At 35.2% G+C, this 25,559-nt stretch overlaps 2 protein-coding genes across 4 annotated transcripts in view; one reads left to right on the plus strand and one right to left on the minus strand.

Annotated features, from left to right (window-relative positions):
* Positions 1-4,290, plus strand: part of LOC149789050 (protein CFDP2-like) — a 65,598-nt gene extending 61,308 nt beyond the window's left edge. The window contains exon 2 of the mRNA XM_089975236.1: positions 3,030-4,290. Within this exon, the coding sequence (XP_089831362.1) occupies positions 3,106-4,290 (1,185 nt within the window). The 5' untranslated portion in view covers positions 3,030-3,105. The remainder of the gene's footprint in view (positions 1-3,029) is intronic.
* The window catches only part of LOC149789048 (uncharacterized), a 235,513-nt gene that overhangs the window by 137,640 nt on the left and 72,314 nt on the right, over positions 1-25,559 (minus strand). The gene's annotated exons all lie outside the window — the stretch shown is intronic.

The following is a 25,559-nucleotide window of genomic DNA, read 5'->3' on the forward strand; positions in this document are numbered from 1 at the left end:
TTATAATTTATCCAATATTTAAACTATACAAGTCACATAATCACAAAAGTAATTATATGATATATATCATCTCTCTTTGGCATAACAACATCTTCCTACACCCTAAAGTCTAGATCAGATTTGTTCCATGCTTCCAATAGAATCTTATTTTAAAAAGTGATGAAACATGAATAAAAATACACCATTATATAGTACATATAACAAAATTAAACCATAAAATGTTCCCACAAACAAAAGTTAAAAACATTGTATATACTATGCAAACAAATTTGATTAATTAAGTACTTATTTTTATGTGCTATTGGTACTAATGTTTAGGATAACAGTTTAAGTGGCTAGTTACTATACAACTATATGCATTACCTTTCATCTACCAATCTTTACATGTTCAAAAAGTGACAGCAATTACAAATATGGTGTTATAAATTACATTAGATTTACTTATGGTCACTTACATTGTCAAAACAATTTCCAAATAAAGTTTATGATACTTCCTCCAACTTATATCCCATGCAAGTAATTTTCATATGAATGTATGATAAAGGAAGACAATATTTAATGTTGTCAATATCTCATTGCAGATCCTCCTCCTACCAGCTATGTTACAAGTGAGCCACTTCACTTTTTGTGTACCGTATATACTCCCTAATAAGGTCAGTCCAATGCAAACTGCACAGACCCAGATGTGCTACACATAATGCACTAGAAGATCTCGGTATATGCAATTTATTAGGTGTAATTATCAGAATAAACAACATAGACCCAAATCTGCTGGTACATTATGTAAACATTTTTGCAGTTGGACTTGACTTATAAGTAAATATATACAGTTCACAGACACTTCACATTTAGGTCTAGTAGAGATAGGGAGATCAAGTGTCTTTATTAGTGGTCTCAAGGTTACTTATTGCTGACAGTCACATATATAGGTGTGTAGACACTTGGACCTGTTAACAGCTGTCACTCCTGCTAAAGTGACTGGCAACAATGTAGCTGGTTTATAAATCTATCCTTTGTTCAGGAAGTCTAAGCTTGACCTGAATTTTCTGTCTTCTGTGTGACATGTGCCAGTATAATAAGTAAATCTAATGATTCACTCATCCCTTGACCCAACACAGGCTGTTGAAATGGCAGTGTAGACTGCAGAGTCCTACCATATTCAATGCAAAACCCACAATGCACTTTTCAAACTTATTTTCATTTAATTTCGAAGGGTTGAAGCTCAAGATATTAAGTGAACACCACTGTACATACAAGATGAATTAGCTCAATTTGCCTATGTTTGGAACTCCTCTTTTGGTCCAATTCTTCCCCATATGGTCACACTGAATAAAGAAAATGCTAGCTCTGCTTATTGCCACTGATTTAATCCATAAAGCAGAATAAAAAGAAATCAGGCATATGTGGTGTCTACACCTAAATAAAGAAAATCAGGATGTTCCAGGTGGATTTCAGCAGCTGCTTGACCCTTCCACCAGGAAATTAGAAATGGATACTCAGTATGGAATTTTTTTCAACTCAAGGTGTTCCTTCAATCAACCGATTTGAAAACTTGTTCTTAATCTTGATAACAATTCAATCAAATTTCCTTACATGTCCATTACAAAACGTATAATATTTTAGCAAATTGTTCTAATACCATTACATCAATGCCTTCTCTTACAAAACTGAAACATTAATGTAAAGAGTAGAAAGTAAAATAATTTCCTTCTTACAGTAAAAACTGTAGTGCTCATTTGCAAGGCGTTAAAAAGAAGAAAAAAATGATGCAGTAAATTATGAAGCATGGACTGTAAAATCTTGAAAGTGAGATGCAACATTATTGTACAGTCAAGTTCTTCATTTACAAAATCTTATTCCACCCAGCTCTGATTCTGATGTAATAATATCTGTACTGTCCCTATGAAAGGCTGTAAATATTATATTTTTTGGGGGGTTCTTTAGCCCACGCCAACACTGGATGCTGTAGCCCATGCCAACACTGGGGATAGTACAACAACTCTCCTCTACTTTTCTCCTCTGATCTTAAAAAACAACCAAAAAACCAAAAACCAAAAAACCAATAACAAAAAACACACATACTAAAAGATTGTGAATAGGTTTGCTCAAATTGAAGAGATTCTCGAAATGAAGTTAGTATCACAAACATTTTCTCATTGTTTATTATCTAAATCAAAATGAAATACCAATGATTCTGAGAGAGTTTAAATACTCTTTTAAATACCTGATTTTGTGTCCAAGTTAACTTGTGCTCAGACAGGTGTGTGAGTACAGAGCTGGTAGTTAATTACCTTGTGTTGATTTGCCTTATCCAGTATACATAGTACTTGAAATAAACTACTGAACATACCATACATACTCGCTTATAAGACGAGTCCAACAATAAACTGCACATACCCATGTCACATTGTGCAGGTAGATCTGGGTCTGTGCAGATTGTTAGGAACAATCAACAAATAGCATAGACCCTGATCAGTAGGTGCATTATGCTATGGCAACTCTGGATATTTGTTGTTTGTAGTTTGACTCAACTTACAAGCAAGTACACATAGTAGCCATAGGACAAGGGACCATTGTGGATCTTCAAACTGTATGCTTTAGACAATACAGTAACTCAAAAATTATGTTATTCTTTTTATCCTCCACATTGTTTAAGGTTACATCTTTTTTGAAAAATTGTGAACAGGATTATGGGACCTCAAAATCAGTCAGATCTAGAAAGGAATATGCAGGTATTTCACCCATTCAAACTTACCTAGCTGATTCTTTTTTATAATAATAGATTTTATCACATGTTTATAAACACATTTCATGCATTTAATAAAGCTGACTCCACTGAGATTACATATTCTTGGCCAAAATGTTTCCAAGTTTCTTTTATCTACTATGAAATCACTGGACTATCTTCTTTTACTTATGCATGTAACTCCATAAAGGTATCACAATGTTTTTGATATGGTCCTGTTTTGTCTTTTATACTGGCAATCTCTTCTTTTTCATGTTTAACTCCATGTAAGTATTTCTTGCAGGTCGGCTTTGGTTAGCCAAAGGCTAAGGGAGTAAACCCTAAAAGAAAATCCGGAGTGGAGACCCTAAGGCAGCTGGATGATGTACTACATCCCATTCTGGCAACTCCTTGGTCTGGAGAGGGATGGGCTCCGCCAGACGACTTTTGCCCAAGACACACTGATAATGCTGGACAAATCTGAGCTTACAATACCAGATCGGTTGTCGCCCGGGTCAACAAGGACCGCACCTGCCGTTGTCCACCAGGACGGAGGTGACAAGTGTGCTACTGGTACTATACATACAATCAGAGCAAGAGACAACATTGCCATCGCCACCTGGAACATTAGAACTCTGGCAAAAATAGGAAGACTCCAAGAGTTGACACATGAGCTGGAACACTACACATGGCACATTCTGGGACTCTGTGAAGTTAGATGGAAATCCCTAGGAGAACACCAAACTGAAGATGGACATATATTATACTATAGTGGAGAGTGTGACAAGTCCATAAATGGAGTAGGCTTCCTTGTAAACAAAGCCATCAAGGGATCTGTGCTTGAATGCTGCCCCATATCTAGCAGAATCATTTCCATTCGATTGAAAGCATCTCCCTTTAACATCACAATTATCCAAGTCTATGCTCCAACTACCGATCATGATGATGAAGAAATAGAGGAGTTTTACAACAAACTACAGGGTATTCTAAACATGGTCAGTAAGAAAGATATCCTCATTGTCCAAGGAGACTGGAATGCCAAAGTTGGCAAAGATGCTCTAAAAGACTGGGGAGTACATTGTGGACCTTCTTGCAATGAGCTTACCAATGAAAGAGGGAGACGGCTGCTTGAGTTCGCAAGCTACAACAACTTGGTACTAGCCAACACCCTGGGACAACATAAAGCTTCACAATGCTGGACATGGCACTCACCAAATGGAACCCATCACAACCAGATTGACTACATACTGGTTCAAAACCATTACCGATCTGGCATCAATAGAGCAAAAACAAGGACATTCCCAGGAGCTGATGTTGGGAGTGATCACGACCTCATGATTATGAACTTCCGAGTGAGGCTGAAGAAAATTAACAAGCCAAAGAACATCAGGCTCAAATTCAACCTTGAACAACTGAAGGACCCTAACATCTGCAAGTCATTCCAAGCCACAACTGGAGGAAAATTTGTTCCACTCCTTGTGATGGATGGTGATGTCAATGAGATGACAGACACCTTCAACACAGTCATGACAGCAACTGCCAAGGACATCATTGGCCTCCATTGACCGACGAAAAAACCCTGGGTTACAGAAGAGATTCTGAAGTTGTGTGATACCCGAAGAGTACTAAAAAACACCAGAAACACAACAGGGGCATTGAAGTACCGAGAAATAAACAAGAATATCAGAAAAAACTTGAGCAAAGCAAAAGAAAATTGGATTGGACAAAAGTGCACAGAAATGGAGAACAATCTGATAAAGAATAACAGCAAAAAGGCATTCCAAATTGTGAAAGACCTCACCAGACAGAAACAACCAAGAGTCAGTACCATTCAAGACAAAAATGGAAAATGCCTCACAGAAGCGAGTGACATTGCAGAAAGATGGACTGAGTATTGCAAAGAACTCTACAACCATCAGTCCACAGGAGACCCAGAGGTGATTGAAGTTCCAAACTCCACAAATGATGATGACTTCCCCATTCTCAAAGAAGAGGTGGAGTCAGCAATAAGAGCACTGAAGAATGGGAAGGCAACTGGAGTAGACAACATCCCAGCTGAACTTATCAAGAATGGGGGAGAATCAGTGAAAGAGCTACTAACAAAAATCTGCAACAAGATCTGGCAGACAGGTGAATGGCCAACACAATGGACCCAGTCACTGATTATAACACTTCCCAAAAAAAGGCAATCTCCAGCTATGGCAAAATTACAGAACTATCAGTTTGATCAGCCATGCTAGTAAGGTAATGCTGAAGATCATCTTGAACAGACTGAAACCACAGGCAGAAGAAATAATCGCTGAAGAACAGGCCGGGTTCTGGAGTGGAAGAAGCACAACAGAACAAATATTCAATCTCAGGGTTCTGTGTGAAAAGTACTCACAACACCAACAAGACATCTATCATGTGTTCGTCGATTTCAAAAAGGCTTTTGACAGAGTGTGGCATGAGGCATTGTGGGTAACAATGAAGAAGTATAACATGGGTCAAAAGTTAATCAATACCATCAAGCAGCTGTACGCCAAGGCTACCAGTGCAGTAATTGCCCAAGGTGCTGTGGGGGACTGGTTCCAGACAACAGTGGGAGTGCGTCAAGGCTGTCTCCTGTCAGCCACGCTTTTCAACATCTACTTAGAGCGCATCATGAGCGAAACCCTAGAAAACCACTGTGGGACAGTCAGCATTGGAGGGCGTAACATCACCAACCTCCGCTTTGCAGACGACATTGATGGACTGGCAGGCAGTGAAGACGAGCTAGCCACCTTAGTGAGGAACCTGGATGAAACATATTCCAGATTTGACATGGAGATAAGCGCTGAGAAGACAAAACTGATGACAAATAGTGGCAAACAAATCTCAGCCAAGATTGAAGTCAGAGGACATGAATTGGAAACAGTGAGCCAGTTCAAATACCTTGGTTCAATAATCACTGAAGAGGGATCAAGAGCAGAAATTTTGTCAAGAGCAGCACAAACAATGGCAGCTATGTCAAAGCTAAGACCCATCTGGAGAGACAAGAATATCTGTCTGAAAACTAAAATCAGACTATTGCGAGCTCTAGTCATCTCAGTCTTTTTGTACTCATGTGAGGCATGGACCCTGACAGCAGAATTACAACGAAGAATCCAGTCACTTGAAATGAGATGCTACAGAACCATCCTTGGCATCTTTTACATGGACCACATCACAAATGAAGAAGTGCATAACACCATCAGGCACGAAGTGGGCCAATATGAGGACCTCCTCACCACCGTCAAAAAGAGAAAGCTGAAACGGTATGGCCGTGTCACTAGAGCCAACAGTCTATCCACAACAGTCCTGCAGGGCAGCGTCCAGGGTGGCAGAAGGAGAGGTAGACAGAGAAAAAAGTGGACTGACAACATCACAGAATGGACCAGGAAAAGTTTTGCGGAGACACAGGTATTGGCACATGATCGAGACAAGTGGAGGGAACTGGTCAAATGTTCAGCAGCACAGTGCCTCAACGACCACACTAGGTCATGAGACTGATGATGATGAAGTATTTCTGAGCTGGAATTTTGTTGGAAAACTTTGAGGCCTTCCAATTGGTGTGTACAGTAACAACAAGCACTACATTGGCTTTCATTATGTGACAGCCACAATTTCTTATAATGTAAACATAGATAAATTATTGGTATGCTAAAAAGTATTTCATTTAACTGTCAGTCAGTTTCTTGTCTGTCTTTCTGTTTGTGTCTTTTGTAACTGCCTGAAACATAAACAGTACGAATCCCAAGTTTCTTAAGTAGGGTACCTACTATTTATAATTACAACATGTTCAGGTAATTTATCAAGTTGCTGTAATGAATGGTAACAATTTACTTATGTATATATATAAAAGATTATTTACAACAGACATTTTATGTACTTGAAAAAAAAACAGGGAATTTATCAGAAAAATACCATGTTGGGAATAAAAATAAAAATTTGGAAATTTCCCAGAAAATTGAGATTTATCATGTCTGTGTATCTGCTTATACATTTTCATACCTTATAACAACATTTGAATTACCAGCTTGAAACATTTAGTGCATTTAGATCTCTTACTCTTACATTTGGTTACCACTTCTAAAATTAAATGAACTGTGATAATTTTCTTATCTGCATCAAGAACAACATGAGTGTCCCTGGGTTATTCTGAAATGTTTTCAAGTGTTATTTACCATGTGGAATTACATCACAATTAATACTTCCAGTTCAGTACCCATGAATTTAGTTCTAGTCCATTTTTAGAACATTTTTTCCTCTCTCATTTTGTTGGTGATAGAAGAGTTTTATTTATGCATTTTTGGTAGGGATTTAAAGGTAACTGTTTATTCTTGATAATATGAGCTCAGGGTGTTGTTGTCTGTATGTATTTTGGCGACAGTGCACAGCGAGTAATAAGGCCTTGGTGATGATCCAGAAGTGAAATATGTGTTCTGTTTACATGCTGTTATGTTGACAGTCAATCATCTAAAAAAAGAGCAGGTCAACCTTTGACAAGAACTTCACCGTGAAGTCATCTTTGAAGGTATTTTAGATTAACATATGATTTGTATTGATTGTCACACAGTGGAAAGGTCAGTACTGACAAACGAATGTAGAGAACATATAGTAAAATTAATTGTGTCCTGTCAGGGCAGTATTGGAGCAAAGTTTAAATTGGTATAATATCTTTATTATTAACGATAGACACATGAAATTTTAATATGTCATGTATTATGACTTTTAAAATATAAGAATGAAATTAAAAGTAAAAAATTAATTTTTATTTTAAAAATTTTAATAAAATTTTTAAAAAATATAAAAAGTAATTTAAAAAAACCCTAAAATGCACATATATAATATTTTTGGGAATCATATTAAATGTTATCAGCATGTATATATTCCTACACCATATAAAAGCTCCAATGTTGGATTTTTGTCACATTTTATCAGAGAAAATATCTTTGTAGTCAAAATGAGACCTTCATTAAAAATACATGAAGACAAAATTATAATTTGTATTGGCCATTCATACTATTTATTAGGGGTCCAAGCAGTTAATTTATGTGTTTATGATGGGGTCACTTCCTGAGTAACACACATCTGCTTGTATTGCCTTCAGTAATTGTTTATAAACATAGTTATAATTATTTAGTGAGAGGAAAGCGATGAAAACTTTATACTAGAACCTACTCAAGTTCTCTACTAAATCATTTTAAACTGTCTGAGAATGAAATACAGGTCAAAGGGATAAAATATGCTTCCGCCAGGTATATTTACCCTTGGATGTAAGAAAAAAGCAAAATGATGTAACTTGAACACAAAATGCATTCCATTTTATTGTTCAGTTAGGTTAAGATATTGATTGGTGTAGTGCGGCATTGTGGCCTATATGATGTTATGGGAATTCTAATGATCCATCTTGCTTTATGCATTATTAATTACTAATACTATTTGTTAACTGACACTCTAAAGATTACATAAGAAGCATTCAGACAAATTATTTGAATTTAACTTTGTACATAGTTACATATCTCACATGTACAAATATCCATCCATTTTAGAATGTTTGGGATCAAAAGTTCACATTCAGTACATCATATAGACTGACATTGTACCTATAGTGAATCTGTAAGACACAAAATATCTCAAAATGTTATTTTCATTATGAATATGCCTATGTATGGTAACATATTTCAATTTAGTACTTTGACAGAGTGCGGTATTGAAACATCAGCTGAGATCTGATTCCATTCAATCAATGAGCTTAATAATTGGTAACCAACACTCTTAAAAATATCATATAAATGTTCAAATAGATCATTTGAATTATGTTTGCACATTTGATTTTAACAAGTACATTGTATATGTCCCACATATGCAAATTTCCATCCTTGTTTACATGTTTTGGGATCAGAATTTCACATTTAGCTGATGATATAGGATTTATTGGTACTTATAGTTGATTTGTATGACCACATTTGGCTGTATTCACTTGCAATATCCAAAATTGTTATTTCCCTCATGAATAAGATTGCTTATAGTAACACATTCTAATTTAGTACATTGTCACTTGACTTTCCTGTATACTGGTATGTAATAATGTTTGCACCAATGATCAAACCTCACCGCTCCAACATTTCCTTAAACTTTATGATATATAGTCTACCTGATTAGTTATTTAACTTGTAAATGGCTAAATGTGCTTCTAGAAACCTCATATATTTTTAGGATGAATTTAACACTTTAATACATGGCCATTGCTTCACATTTCTGAGTGTCACTCTGTCAAGTTTAATATTTTCCCCCATGCTTGCAACCTTAATGTTAATTTTAAATCACCATATCTAACACATTTTAACTTCATTTACATAGATCTTACTGTTTTCTAGAATTAAGTGAAACATATTGTATCTTTTCAGGTCTAGCTTGGTATCTGGAACAAAGTGTTAGAGTTGGATCAGCTTGGAAGCTCTCCAGTAGTCTGGTGGTAATAGCATGCTTTCATAAGGGCATGTGCAGTGTACTGCCATAAGTGACCAAGATTAGTTCATATCACCACACCGATATATGGCACCTCAAAGACATGGCTTAGGTTTTCATGACAGAGATCAGCACCATTTTTCAGTAAGGTAGAACCTCCCTAGAAACTATTTTCCTATCCCATTGCCACCTTTTGTTGTTATCAACATTGAAATGGAATGCATTTTTGCTATAAAACATGGTAGTGGTCCCATTAGAACTTTAAATCTGAATGTGCTATTAGTTATGGAAACAACTGCCTAAGTACCTGACACAATAAATGTGGAACATAGCACCTGTCAGTGTTTCTTTAGTGTGTACACCTATATGCATCTGGACAGGCATATTGCGGTTTGCTGCCAAAATCACTATGAGCTATGATGCTTCACTACCCCTGGGGAAAATGTTATCAGTTATACAGACCCAAACTACCATTTGTTTTAAATATCATTCATTAGTCAACTTTTCTGTCTAAAATTTGTCAAACTGTGTTTTAAAACTTGTATGAAAATTTAAGTTTTCAATAAAATTTAGTTTTTAAAATTTAAATGTTTATTTAATTTGCCATTAAAATTGAATTTATCAATATTTGTAATTTTCAAACATATCTTCAGACAGGGCTTATCTTGTATCACAATTAGGTTTTTACTGCATTGAAAAATTCCTATAATTAAGGAAGATATAGCAAATTTAGTTTTGGTTTCTCAAGAGCACTTGGACCAGAACTTGCACCCTGTGGAACACCAGCACTACATACTTTCTGACAGGTGTCACATGTTTTGCTTGCAAGGAAATTCAAAAAGACTTCATGTATAAAGTTGAAATAGGTATAGCATGCAAATACAAAAGTTTGACTAAAATTGGCGTAAAACATGGAGCCTGTCAGGAATTACATCACAATTAATACTTCCAGTTCAGTACCCATGAATGTAGTTCTAGTCCATTTTTAGAACATTTTTTCCTCTCTCATTTTGTTGGTGATAGAAGAGTTTTATTTATGCATTTTTGGTAGGGATTTAAAGGTAACTGTTTATTCTTGATAATATGAGCTCAGGGTGTTGTTGTCTGTATGTATTTTGGCGACAGTGCACAGCGAGTAATAAGGCCTTGGTGATGATCCAGAAGTGAAATATGTGTTCTGTTTACATGCTGTTATGTTGACAGTCAATCATCTAAAAAAAGAGCAGGTCAACCTTTGACAAGAACTTCACCGTGAAGTCATCTTTGAAGGTATTTTAGATTAACATATGATTTGTATTGATTGTCACACAGTGGAAAGGTCAGTACTGACAAACAAATGTAGAGAACATATAGTAAAATTAATTGTGTACTATGTCCATGTACAGCACCTTTTAAAAGAAGAGTCTCAACCATTATTGCAGTACCTTTTAAAAGAAAAGTCCCAACCATTATTGCAGTTGGTGGTACAGTTTTGATGAGTTTACAAGGAAATTACTCTTTATTACTGCAGTAGATGGCACAGTTTTGATGAGTTTACAAGCAAGATTGCTCTTTATTATTCCAGTAGGTGGCACAGTTTTGATGAGTTTGCAAGTAAAATTGCTCTTTATTATTGCAGTAGGTGGTACAGTTTTGATGAATTTACAAGTAAAATTGCTCTTTATTATTGCAAAAGGTGGTATAGTTTTGATGATAAAAGGCAATAGGTGCTTCAGTTTTGATCACAAGATGCCCAAGTAGGTCTGATATCACTCACCTGTCTTATGTAACTTAACAGTTGACCATTTCACTAAGTAGGCTTATGCAGTATTATATGAATATATCCTATGTAAACTATCTCCAAACCTTTCTATCATGTTGATTTTATTTATTTACTATATCCTGATAACAAAATTGTTTAAAGAAAAAGGCATGATTGTCTCTAACAACAATCAAAATCATCCTCAATCAAGATGATAATAACCCAAAAGATCAAAACTAAAGCTTCATGCCCAACCAGTCAAATGCAAGATCACATCCTAAATAATTGCCCACAATCTTGATGATATAAGCCCATATTGTGATCAAAATCAGATCAGAATTATGATCTCAATAGTGGTAATAAGCTCAGCGAAGTATTTTGGAAAAAATAACATCTATGACTGTCATGAGTCCACTGCATTTATTTGAAAGCGGAATCACAGAACGAAAGAGGCAGAACTGTCAGGTGCATTCTAAAATATTGTAAATAACCTCACATGCAAGACCCAATAAACCTTGGTCAAGGTATGTGGTTGTTATTCACAAATATTGTTCCTCTTTCAGTCGCATCTTGACCTTTGACCCCATTGGCCACAAAATTAATATGCTTCTTTTTTACCCAACTTGTAAGTCATCCACAAATTTTGGTGAATGTACCCATTTATAACTGAAATTTCCATTGTAGATAAACCATTACTCTTCTTTAAATCAGTGCCCTTGACCTTTTTACCTGTAAATCCATAGGGTTCCTCTTTACCTGAAGCAAAAGTCATCCACAAAGTCTGGAAACTAAAAGATGGTGTACAACTCAAGTTAAGGGCAACATCACAGCATTATTTTCTTGATTGTAAGGTGGGCAAATAGGTGGGCAAAACATAACCAGAATTGGCTTTCACAAGTGGACAATCTGTATACATTTCAGAGCTGCTTTTACTCAGTAATCTTAATTACAAAACTATTTACTCAGTATCAGTTTGAAGACTGACCTTTGCCAACATAATCCAGATTGTCCAAAACAAATTTTACATAGCAGACAATTAAATTACAAAGGAGTGATACAGCGGAAGATAGCCACTGATAATGTTGACAATTCATTACATCGTCATTTTCCTGTGTATTCAGCAACAGCTTGAAAATCAAGCAAATATTAGTGACAGTCTCTTTTAACAATGAAAATAACAAATAAAAAGGCACAAACAAGAAATTTTAAGAGCAGAGTAAAAGTATTCAATATACTACAGAACTAATTTCAATGAGTGATAATACCTTTACTTGCAGGTCTCTGGAATTTCCACATTGATGTGCACATCTGTAGAGTTATTTCCTGCTTATAAGTTGATTTGAATGCAATTTGTTTTTGATTTTTGTGTGCCTTGATATCCTATGCCTTTCATGAAAGCTGCAATATATGATTATAATGAATATTGGGTCCTTAGAGACTACTGCATATGGCACTGTTATATCTAGTATCTATCTTCTTCATGGTGAATGGTTATTACATCTAGAAATATATGTACATAACATACAATTACATTTAAAATAACAAAGGAATATACAAATAAATCAAGCTTTCATTGATTATATAATTCTCTAACCTACACTCAGGAATTCTCTCTCTAGCTGTTTCAGTGCTAATCAGGTGTTAAATGTAACAACATTAATATAGCAGCCTAGAGGCAGTTAGTGGAATATCCAATCTGATTAAGATAAGATCTCCATTTTCTCATGTGAAGATCCAACAATGACCGCTTAGTGGTCATATTCTGGTGATGTTTGAATTAGCCAACAGAAATGCAGCTTTCAGAAATTTAGAAGTGAATCAAATCATTCAGTACACATTGATGCTCTTCAGCTATGCTGCTCATTCCCCAAATGATAAACTATAAGACTTCATTTGAATGGCTGATAAAATTAGCAATTATGGTAACATAGGACACCAGAACACCCTAAGTGGTTGCCGTCAGAGCTTCACAATGGACAGTGGAGATCAGATTTTAGTCAGATTGGTCAAATGGCAACACTTGATTTCTTAAATGTCCACTAAGCATCATAAAGATTGTACAAATAAAAACAAATATAAAGTTTCTTTTTGGAACAAAGTCATTGTCATCAGCACAATTTACAGAACAATAATCCATATGATAATTTATTATGGTGTTTATCTTCATACAACCTAGAATATCTCATGATAATGTGTGTGTGTGTGTGTGTGTGTGTATGTGTGTGATTTGGATTTTTAACGAAGCTTTAAAAACAATTTCATATTACTATGATGTCTGCAGTGTGTCAGTTTATAGTGAGCACTGGGGCATCATGCTGCAGACATGTAGCACAATGACCCACCCAGTCACATTATCCTAACACCAGGCTGACCAGTCCTAACACTAACCTTTTAATGCTGAGTGACTAGCGAGGCAGTTGTTAGTACCATTTTTATAAGTCTTTGGTATGACTCGACCAGAGTTCGAACCAGTGACCTCCCACATCCGAGGTGGATGCTCTAACAACTTAGGTCACTGAAGCAGTCTTTATGATAATGTAATAATCGTGTAACAACTGATATTTATCAGTAAATTCAACTTCATTTCCATTTGGTAAGTACAAGGAAGTAACTATCACTTTAAAATACTATTATAAATTACAAGATTGAACAGCATACTCTTTATGGTTTTTGTTATGGACATAAAAACATGTTTCATTCATAACTGAATCAAATGATAGAATGCATATAGGTACGTGTATGTATTAGGGATTTATGGCATGTTAGCTCATGGCTGGCTACAAGGAGTCAATTTAAAAAAAGGTTTAAATAAAATGTAAATATAAAGAATTGAAAAACACTCAATATCTTCTTGTTACATGAGAATTAAGTTTGATAGCATTTGTACAACCTCAGAACTGATTGGTCTGTGCAACAAACACATATACATGTACTTTCCTACTACAATGTGTTATATGTACATGATGTATCATGAAGAATCTATTGAGTTTACCCATTATCAAGGCCTCAGATGATGTGTGGTATGTACATTATGATTTATGAAGAATCTATTGAGTTTACCCATTATCAAGGCCTCAGATGATGTGTGGTATGTACATTATGATTTATGAAGAATCTATTGAGTTTACCCATTATCAAGGCCTCAGATGATGTGTGGTATGTACATTATGATTTATGAAGAATCTATTGAGTTTACCCATTATCAAGGCCTTGGATGATGTGTGATATGTACATTATGATTTATGAAGAAGCTATTGAGTTTACCCATTATCAAGGCCTCAGATGATGTGTGGTATGTACATTATGATTTATGAAGAATCTATTGAGTTTACCCATTATCAAGGCCTCAGATGATGTGTGGTATGTACATTATGATTTATGAAGAATCTATTGAGTTACCCATTATCAAGGCCTTGGATGATGTGTGATATGTACATTATGATTTATGAAGAATCTATTGAATTTACCCATTATCAAGGCCTCCAACTATAAACTGCGTTTTTTTTTAATGCATGTAATGGCACAGCAACATTTTGTAGGTTATATCATAACAAGACATTGCCTTGTCCAAGTACACACCATTTTAGCTGGTGTGATGGTGGGACCTGAACCTGCACCCTTCTGTATGTAAATCAGATACCTTAAACCAATGAGCTAGAATGGTTCTCCAAACAGTGTAAACCCAGCTCTACTATTGCATCATGTGCCAGCAGATCAGGGTCTATGCTGTTCACTGGCTGGAAATCATAATTGAAATGATGTATGTATATGGTTTGTATGGCCCATCAGCACAATACTGGAATATTGAAGCAGAAAAGAAAGAATTAAAAAAACAACAAAGACCCATAACTGGAATATTGTAGCAGAAAAGACACACAAAAAACAACATAGACCGATAACTGGAATGTTGTAGCAGAAAAGACAAAAAATCAAACAGCACAGATCCATAACTGGAATGTTGTAGCAGAAAAGACAAAAAAAAAAAAAAAAGAAGCACAGATCCATAACTGCCAACAGATTATTTGATGACAGATCTGCAGTTTACAGAGGAGTGCACACTATAAATGGGTAAATATCATATCACTTCTAATTATTCAGTTCTGAATGTCGGAGATAATTTTTTTGTTAGGAAAATTACGGTACTAAATACAGGTAAAATTTATACTAAATAAGAAGACAGAGTAATCGATATTCCACACTCCACCAAAATATTTGCTAAGAGACAAAAGGATCTCTCAGAAATGTTATAGGGAGTTCATTGTTTACAAAGCAAACATGGAAATGGTAGGCAAAATTAGTTTTGCTCTGGAAATGAAAGTGTGAATGGTAGACAGATGAAATCATAAATTATATTGAAACCAGAGAATGAACAGCACCAATGTCCATGCATAACTGTATGACAAGACTAATATGTGTATCAAATTTAGAAGAGATATGTTGAACTGTTTGGGTTGTGCTTTGCAAATTAAAACTTTTGATGCATTGATGAATCAACAAACAAAAACATTAAAAAGTTTGTAAAAGAGGAATTGTGAATAACAAAAGGCATATATACAGCACTAATCTAATCTATGTACCAAATTTGACATAAATATCTTTAACAATTTTATGAACATTTTTAGTTCTACTCTGTAAATTGTAGTGTGAATTATGGATGCATGGATAAACAAATGGACAAAAACATTACAGATATGAAAATTAAAGGATTGTAAATAGCAAAAGGCATATCTTGACCACTAGTCTAATAAATTCAACATGTCTAATAGGTATAACTTAAAGGGTTGTGGAACTGTGCAAAACACAAATGTAGATTTAAAACAGCAATACATAACCTGCTGCTATTGCCAAGCTAACTTTTCTTGGACAAAAATTGCCATTGTATCCTTGTGCAATATCAAATTCAGCCTTTCAACAGACTCAGAACAAAATATTTAAGTAGTTTTGTGTATTTAATATATCTCCAATAAAATGGACATGAAGAATGACATCTCACTAAATGTGTTATGACTATCTCACATTTGCCAAATCCCCAAATCATATGAATACACTTTTTAGTGCACACTTTAAACCAAATTTTGTGTCTCAGTAGTGAAAAACTGATTTACAAAAACTGATTTACATAAAGAGATTTGAAAGCTGTAACTTATTGACTTGAAGGATTATTAAAATATGGAAGACATAATTTACAGAAATAAAACAAGCATTATGAAGTTCAAAAGAATCCAAATCTGAGTCTGAACAGGTACTTAAGTTGCAGAATTTGATGAATATAGGACCTGGGCAATTTGGATCAGCTTTTTTAAGCTAAGATTACAGGAAGCACATTCCATACAAAGAATTAAGTCTTAACAAAATGAATTTACACATACTGCAATTACCATCTATAGGCACTTATAAGTCAATGCAAACTGCAAACAACAAAGATTCTGATCTGCCAAACGCAATGTGTCTACAGATCAGGGTCTATCTTGTTTGTTCTACTGATTACTCATAACAAACTGCACAGACCCAGATCTGCCAGTGCATTATGCGATGGCAGATCTGGGTCTGTTCAGTTTTCAGTTGGACTTGTCTTATAAGTGAGTATATATGGTACTTACTGGTGGATGCATTGAATACCTGAAGTGTGTGATTTATAACATCATGCTTTTGGAGGAAGATGCACACACAATTAATTAGTTCCTACCAATATTAAACCTGCCAACAAATCTATATAAATCTGTTGCTGAAATTTAATATCCCATGATGTAAACCATTCAAGTGAACATCCTATACAGGCCAAACAAAAGCTGCAATAATTTTCTCTATCTGTTTATATTCCCAAATGTTGTATACAGTATTGCTAACATTCATGTTTCAACTAATGTATACTTTTCCTGAGAACAGGTAATATCTTTTCAACAATGATAAATGTTAATCACATTTTAGCAAAAGCAACATAATTTGCAATAAAAGACCCTCATCAATAAGATATCTTGTCTTAAGATAAGATGCAACAAAATCTAAATCTATATCACAAAGACATTCAGGGGGCCCCAAGTGGCTGAGTGGTCTAAAGCGCTCTCTGTTACGGATCACTGCCATCTCACCTCTGTCTGTGTGGGTTCGAGTCTGGGATTTGGCTAATGTGGGTATGTGAGAAAGCTTGCCAGTAGCTTCTCGTGGGTTGATGGTTCTTTTCGGGATTTTCCTGGGTTCTTCCTCCACCATTATTACTGGCCACCATGTATAGCCTATCATGTGCTGAAAAATGGCATTAAAACCCTACAACAACAACAACAAAGACAGTCACAAAGATGTATTAGTGTACCATCAGCCTTCAAAAATCAAATTTAGGGTCCTCATAGAGAAGATGGTCATGTTTTCAGGTGTTAGTTTCACCAAAATGTCTTTGAATTTATATTTAGACTTAAGAAATCTGATTGCCTGAATTTATGTCAGACTTAAATTTTTACCCAATTAGATTGCTGGAATTCAGTGACAAGATATAGAATGAAAGCTTCCATTAGAGACACCTAAATTTTGGATCAAAAGCTAGACCTAGTACTGATGAATAGATAACAATGAGATGCAGATGTTACAGTCTGCTTGACTGGACATTGAACAGCTGAAGTACTGTTGGAAGACCGAAGTCTTGGGAGGATGTATGTTCAGGGGCTATAACTCTTAATTTAACATGGTATAATGGAAATTTAAAGCCATTCTAGATTTCATTAATATAAAGGTACATTTAAAACTTTGGCTGAAATGCAACATACCAGTGCCTTAATAAATGCAAGGGAAAGTAATGTAAAGATGAAGGGCAATCAGGGGCAATAACTATTTTAAATGATAATTTCCAATGCAAGAAACTCATTCAAGATTTATCAATATAAGCAAATTTTGGGGGGTGAAGTTATCTTGCTGAGACTAAAGTAAGGAGGACAAGCTATTTATGTGCCGTACATTCTCTAAATATGGCTAAACCCCACATAAGGCATAATGTCTGTCAATGAGACAATGTTCATACCAAATTGTATCAGAATAGGTTGCATGTTTTTTGAGCTATGATAGCTACACCAATATCCCATAAAAAATAAGTAATTGTCAAGGGCCATAACTCTATCTAAAATGAATCTCAGGAGACAAAACCCACAAAGCACATCTACAGGTATGTCTTGAGACAATGTAAACACCAAACTGCATCAGACCATGTTGAATGGTTTCTGAGCTACTAATTAATGGAAGTGAAATAACTCCATAAACACCGGTCCAGAAATGATGAAAACTTCAATAGATACATCTATATGTAACAGGCAACACACCAACCAAATGGCATCCAATTATGTGAAAAAGGTTGCAGAGCTATGCTGGCTACAATTGTAAATGGATGGACATAAAGACAGATGGACATCGATGTAATAAAGAAAATGTGATTACTGTTGAGGTCCTGAATTTTAACACATTAACCCCTGGTGACAAGTTGATGCAGCAGGAGGCAGTAGCCTACTGCCGAGCTCTACAGTGTCATGGTCATGTATGATACACTAAAGTGGGTGGTATTCCAAATAATCTGGAATTTCTAGTTGCACTACAAAATACAGAGGGAAAAACCTCATTTTTTGGACCTGATTTTTTTTTCTACCCAAAATTTGCCCATGGTCAGAATCTGATTTTGTGTCCAGATTTTAGACTTTTTGGTCTCAGATCTAAGGCAAACCAGTATGAACTGCAAACAGACAGATGAACCTTTGCAAAAAGTAGGATAAAATGGGCATTTGGAATAAAGAGTGGTCTCAATAAAAAAATAATGGGTCTGTTTAGCAAAAAAAATAAAAATACTACTTTTACTCTTCTGCTCATGTGCGAGCCAAATAGCCATGAAAAATGATGTTTCTAACACAGCTAGGCAGCATTTTATTGGAAGATCACCTGGAAGTTGGTGTTTTCGGATGTATTCGGAAATAGCTTTCAAAATGTGTTTCCTACTCGAATTTCAGGTGAAAACGACAAAAACCTCCAGGGGTTAATGTGTTATTGTAGCATTTCCAAAAAACTTTTTTTCTCTCATTCATAGATACATACTAGGGGCCCCAGGTGGCTGAGTGGTCTAAATTGCTAACCTTTACTGGTCACTGCCAGCTCACCTTTGTCCATGTGGGTTGGAGTCTTTCACTCTTGGCTAATGTGGGTATGTGAGAAAGCTTGCAGTAACTTCCCATGGGTCAGTGGTTCACAGCCATGGGAGGGTATGCCTCCACATCCTTTCAGTCATAACTTTCTAACAATTATAATTTGATCAGAAATGAATGTGACACTGTGGGATACCAATCTGACAGATCCCAAATCCACAGAGAGCCCTACAACATTCCCAGTGACATAAGGCAGGCTCCTAACATTTCTTTTTTTTTATAATTGACAATTAACCAGTTCTAGTAATATAAATATCTTCTGCTTCTCTTAAATTTTGCATCTTTTGAATTTTTCAATAAGGCTATTTTATAGTTTATATACATTGATGCATTCACAGATGCCTGTACATATGTTCCAGGCTTGAAACTTTGACTTTTAGAATCACTTAATTTTTTAAGTGTCAAGCAAACCTATCACATTGTGTTGTATATATTGTATATAATGTACATAACAGCTAGAAGGCCTCAGGGTAGATTAGTTAGTTATGTAACTAACTGAGTTAGCTTCTCTAAAAATTACTATTATTATTATTATTATTATTATTATTGTTGTAATGGGAACTTTTGTGTATGCAGATGGATGGTGTGCAAATGATCTTTTGGACTAATTTCATGTACAAGTTTTTCTGTAAGGCAACATCATCTGTTGAATTATGCTATTATAAAATCTAAAGGTACACATGGATAAATGTTTAAAAGTACAGGGGTATAATAAAATCACAAGCTGTCTGATACAGGTTACGTAAGTTTGTATTTCATGAAAGCTGGTCGAGGGATGCAAAAATCTATCCTAGATAACATGCTTAGATGAAACTTGCATTGGATTTCAATATGGCAGTGTATTTTAAAGGATTGATGATCCAAGATATTATCCATGAACTCTTATTGATAAGAGTACTGTCATACTGTACATTTTAACAGTACTTCTTGTAAAACACTGAAACTACAAGATAATTAAATTGATATTAAAACAAAAAAAATAAAGGCCAATCAGGTCATCTTTCAACTCACAGATATGGTGACTGATAACAGTATTCATTATTTGATGATAATTTAAAAAACTCTTCCAGGAGAACTGTATGTAATCACTTATAAATAAAATCCAACTGCAAACTGCACAGATTCAGATATGCCATTGCATAATGTGCTGGTAGATCTGGGTCTGTGCAGTTTGTTAGGATCAATCAGTAGAACAAACATGACAGACCCTGATCTCTAGGTGCATTATTCTATGGCAGATCATGATCTTCATTGGTTGCAGTCTGACTGGACTTTTAAGTGAGTACTTATGGTATACTAACAAGTAAGCAAATCTGATCAAACAGAAAAGCAAAACCGCTTTTCAAGATTTTATCAGATATCTATTAAAGAGCCATATTATGTGGCATGACATGCAACTCTTGTTCCTAAACAGACACAATGTTATATTTTAATGTAATAAATTACTTAGATTACTTTTTACAACCACTAATCATAGAATTCACTCTGAGAAAAAATATTTCTTTTCATCTTAATTCAAATAAAAATCTGTGGAAGTTTCACTTTTGTGTAAAACAATTTTTATTTTTTAATTCATTGCACATTCTATTTCAATAATTTTAAGTTTACTTTGTTATCAATTCTATGACAAATATTACTAACATACCTTCAGAATTTAAAGCTGACAGTCTGTGAAACTTTCTACTCAGTTTACGGAACATCTTGGTCATAGGAATAAAAAGAATAGGATGTGGACATCTGTTGCTATCAGTTACCATAACCATAACAATCCATGAGTCTGTTCTTGAGGATATGTTTCCAAACATTTAACAGGAATCTGAATGCACTAAAATCCAAGGATACTGAAGCAAAGGTCCACAACATGTTTACCATCTTTCATAAAACAGTTAAACATTTATAGCTAAATTATTCATGGATTCAAGTCTAATACTGCTACACTCATTTTACAAGAAGCTTCACAAATACTTCTAAAGATGCATTCCTCATCAGAAATATTTGCAATCTTGTCTAGTTTCCAAAGCCTATGGTTTAAGTTTTTTTTTAATGACAGTTCTATGTATTTAACTTGGTTGAAGTTATTCATACCTGTCCTAATCCAATTAAAAAGTTAATAAAACAAACATTTTCCAAAAGAAAATACACATCAACATAGCTACATGACAAGTTAATGCCATAAGGCTGGCACTAAAACCCACAATTTCTTGAATTGGAAATATAATGAATTCAATGATCCTTCCCAGGGTTGCCTGAACACTAAGAATCTGTATGTACAATAGAAATACAAACACAGTTTTCATGTATCGAAATGTCCAGGTCAAAATCCACTTAATAAAGGACTGTATTCATTGGTATGGCTAATTTTCCTGGTGGTCAATTACTAATGGCTTCGACCAGAGGGGTGTGGTGTGAATTGTATGCACACCTAATATATATTATGACTGGCATGTTCACCTTGTAATGTCTATCAGTCACAGACACAGGTGGGCTCACATGATTCTAGTGGATGAATATATTCACCTGTACCTTTGGTCATTTCAGCATGATCTTCACCATGTCACTCATGTATAGATGCTGACAGCACTTTACAAATGTAGACAATAATGACTCTGTGATTATATTCCACCTTAACAATAGCACACACTAATCTGTTAAATAAATGACTTTATCATAAGTATATCACATTCTCACTTCATGCAGTGAGCTGTATTGTTCACATTATGTGAATTACTTGCAAATTTACAAATGTGCACTTATTACTCATTTTCTGCCAAAAGAAAAAAAGTTATGTTAATTGCATTAATTTACACAAATTAGCCAAAAGATTGCATTAATTAGTATAATGACTACCCAATCTAATCAGTAAGTAGGTAAATCTTCTGATAAATATTTAAAAATTAAAGTGATGCATCTATGCAAAAACTTTTCTTTCAGTCTTTCATTAGTATTCCCAGTGAGCTACATGTTTGTATTTCTATGTAACTGTTGCAATCAATTCCATTAATGTTTCCACTGATACAAACAAAATGAACCAAATGCATCTGTATCAATTTAATTTTGGTAATTTTCTTTCTCTGATATTGTATGTTATTGAAACAAGTGGAACACACTCATAAAGAACACAAGAGTCATACATGTACTATACAATCCAAGCATTGCTTACTAAAATTGGGGGAATACTGATACACCATTGCACAAACAAAGCCAAATCATGCCTGCTCAGGCACACAAAACTAATCCTTTCTCCTATCCTTTCATTGGAAATTCCTTTTATGCTATACTGACTACAGTCACCATCCACCATTAAACACCTGTCTAGCTCAATTCCATGCTTTAAATCCAGATACACACCTGGTTTTAAACACATGCACAACTTAATGAATTTAGTTTACAGCTTTTCTACATGCCCAGTTTGACAGCAGTCACTCATCAGAACAAGAGTGCAATGGTGCATATATGTAATGTCTAATTCAGTAACTTGAAAATCCTGCCAAAATAGTTGGCTCTCATTGACAGGGAGACTCACTGCAAGTGTAAATGGATTTGTCACATTTGAAGTACTTCCATAACTGACATTTTTCCTGCCAAGCTGTCAGACTCACCAGACTATAGCTGACTGATTTTGTACCTTCATCATGAAATTATATAATGTTGTAATCAGGACTCTGCTTGGGGGCAAGAATATTGTGTCATACTAATTGCTAATTATCCATATTTACTTGTATGGACTAGGTATATCTACCCTTAGACTCTTGCTGTTTTGAGTTATGTTCACAGTTGGATCAACAACTTGATCATTTGAAAATAACCTTCAACTGACCACATGCTGTGTTTAGTGTACAATTGTATTAACTTTGAAATTGAGACTATTTCAGGCCAGCATAAATACCGTACCCTGTTCAAGTAGCAAGTTTAAATTATGTTTGTTTGTTGGGTGGTAGCACTTTTAACAAATTACTGGCTATATCATACTGAGAAAATGGGAGCTAAGTGCCTTCCCAAGGACACACTGAGGCAGATGACCTGGACTAGGGTGGGAGGGTATCAAACCTGGGAGGGTATCAAACCTGCAATCCATTGAATTGATGTAGTGGAATAGTCTACCAAAGATCAACATGAGAAGCATGCTAGTGAAATTATTGTCATAAAATATGATTCAGTAAATATGTGTTCATTTCTTCAGCAAAATTGGGTTAAAGCCCTGTATCTTATTGGTAAAAAGATTAACTCACTAATTATTCAAACCTCATTTTTTACATCATACAATCTGTAGTTTCTGATTAAAAAAGAGATCAAAGCTTGAAAAGTTGTGGCAAGGTAAAAATTTATGTTGTAATACTGTTAAAACATATTTTTAAAAAAAGATGTATGTTTGTAAACCTCTATACCCTCACTGCAGCAAAAAACAACAACATTAAAGGTCAAATTGTCAGCTCATCTACATATGCAAATAAACACACTGAATAGGTAAAATACTTTATGATTAATAGTGCCAACAAGGTTTCCACCATAAAAACAAATCCATTAAAAGAAGAAGAAGAAAAAACAACATCTTATTAAAAAGAAAACAAATTCAGTGAAATTTTGTTCAGCTGTGGTGAAATCACCAAAAGTGTACATTATCTTAAACTCATACATTATGAAACAGAATAAAAAATGATACTTAAACTGAGCCGTGATCTTTACCATGAAGATAGGAACCCCAATAGGGTATTATGTATGTTTGACAGTACATCATGCCAATAATGAGCCATGATCTTTACCATGAAGATTGGAACCCCAATAAGGTATTATGTATGTTTGACAGTACATCATGCTAATAATGGGCCATGATCTTTACTATGAAGATAGGAACCCCAGTAGGGTATTATGTATGTTTGACAGCACATCATGCTAATAATGGGCCATGATCTTCACCATGAAGATAGGAACCCCAATAGGGTATTATGTATGTTTGACAGCACATCATGCTAATAATGGGCCATGGTCTTTACCATGAAGATAGGAACCCCAGTAGGGTATTATGTATGTTTGAAAGCACATCATGCTAATAATGGGCCATGATCTTCACCATGAAGATAGGAACCCCAGTAGGGTATTATGTATGTTTGAAAGCACATCATGCTAATAATGGGCCATGATCTTCACCATGAAGATAGGAACCCCAGTAGGGTATTATGTATGTTTGACAGCACATTGTACTAATAATGGGCCATGATCTTCACCATGAAGATAGGAATCCCAATAGGGTATTATGTATGTTTGAAAGCACATCGTGCTAATAATGGGTCATGATCTTTACCATGAAGATAGGAACCCCAGTAGGGTATTATGTATGTTTGAAAGCACATCGTGCTAATAATGGGCCATGATCTTCACCATGAAGATAGGAACCCCAGTAGGGTATTATGTATGTTTGACAGCACATCATGCTAATAATGGGCCATGATCTTCACCATGAAGATAGGAACCCCAATAAGGTATTATGTATGTTTGAAAGCACATCGCACTAATAATGGGCCATGATCTTTACCATGAAGATAGGAACCCCAATAGGGTATTATGTATGTTTGAAAGCACATCATGCTAATAATGGGCCATGATCTTCACCATGAAGATAGGAATCCCAATAGGGTATTATGCATGTTTGAAAGCACATCATGCTAATAATGGGCCATGATCTTCACCATGAAGATAGGAATCCCAATAGGGTATTATGTATGTTTGAAAGCACATCACACTAATAATGGGCCATGATCTTTACCATGAAGATAGGAACCCCAATAGGGTATTATGTATGTTTGAAAGCACATCATGCTAATAATGGGCCATGATCTTCACCATGAAGATAGGAACCCCAGTAGGGTATTATGTATGTTTGACAGCACATCATGCTAATAATGGGCCATGATCTTCACCACGAAGATAGGAACCCCAATAGGGTATTATGTATGTTTGACAGTGCATCATGCTAATAATGGGTCATGATCTTTACCATGAAGATAGGAACCCCAATAGGGTATTATGTATGTTTGAAAGCACATCATGCTAATAATGGGCCATGATCTTCACCATGAAGATAGGAACCCCAGTAGGGTATTATGTATGTTTGACAGCACATCATGCTAATAATGGGCCATGATCTTCACCATGAAGATAGGAACCCCAATAAGGTATTATGTATGTTTGAAAGCACATCGCACTAATAATGGGCCATGATCTTTACCATGAAGATAGGAACCCCAATAGGGTATTATGTATGTTTGAAAGCACATCATGCTAATAATGGGCCACGATCTTCACCATGAAGATAGGAACCCCAATAGGGTATTATGTATGTTTGAAAGCACATCACACTAATAATGGGCCATGATCTTTACCATGAAGATAGGAACCCCAATACAGTATAATGTATGTTTGACAGCACATCGTGCTAATAATGGGCCATGATCTT

Source organism: Sinohyriopsis cumingii, chromosome 11 (assembly GCF_028554795.1).
Source record: "Sinohyriopsis cumingii isolate HCF-2022 chromosome 11, ASM2855479v2, whole genome shotgun sequence".
Lineage (NCBI taxonomy): Eukaryota > Metazoa > Mollusca > Bivalvia > Unionida > Unionidae > Sinohyriopsis > Sinohyriopsis cumingii.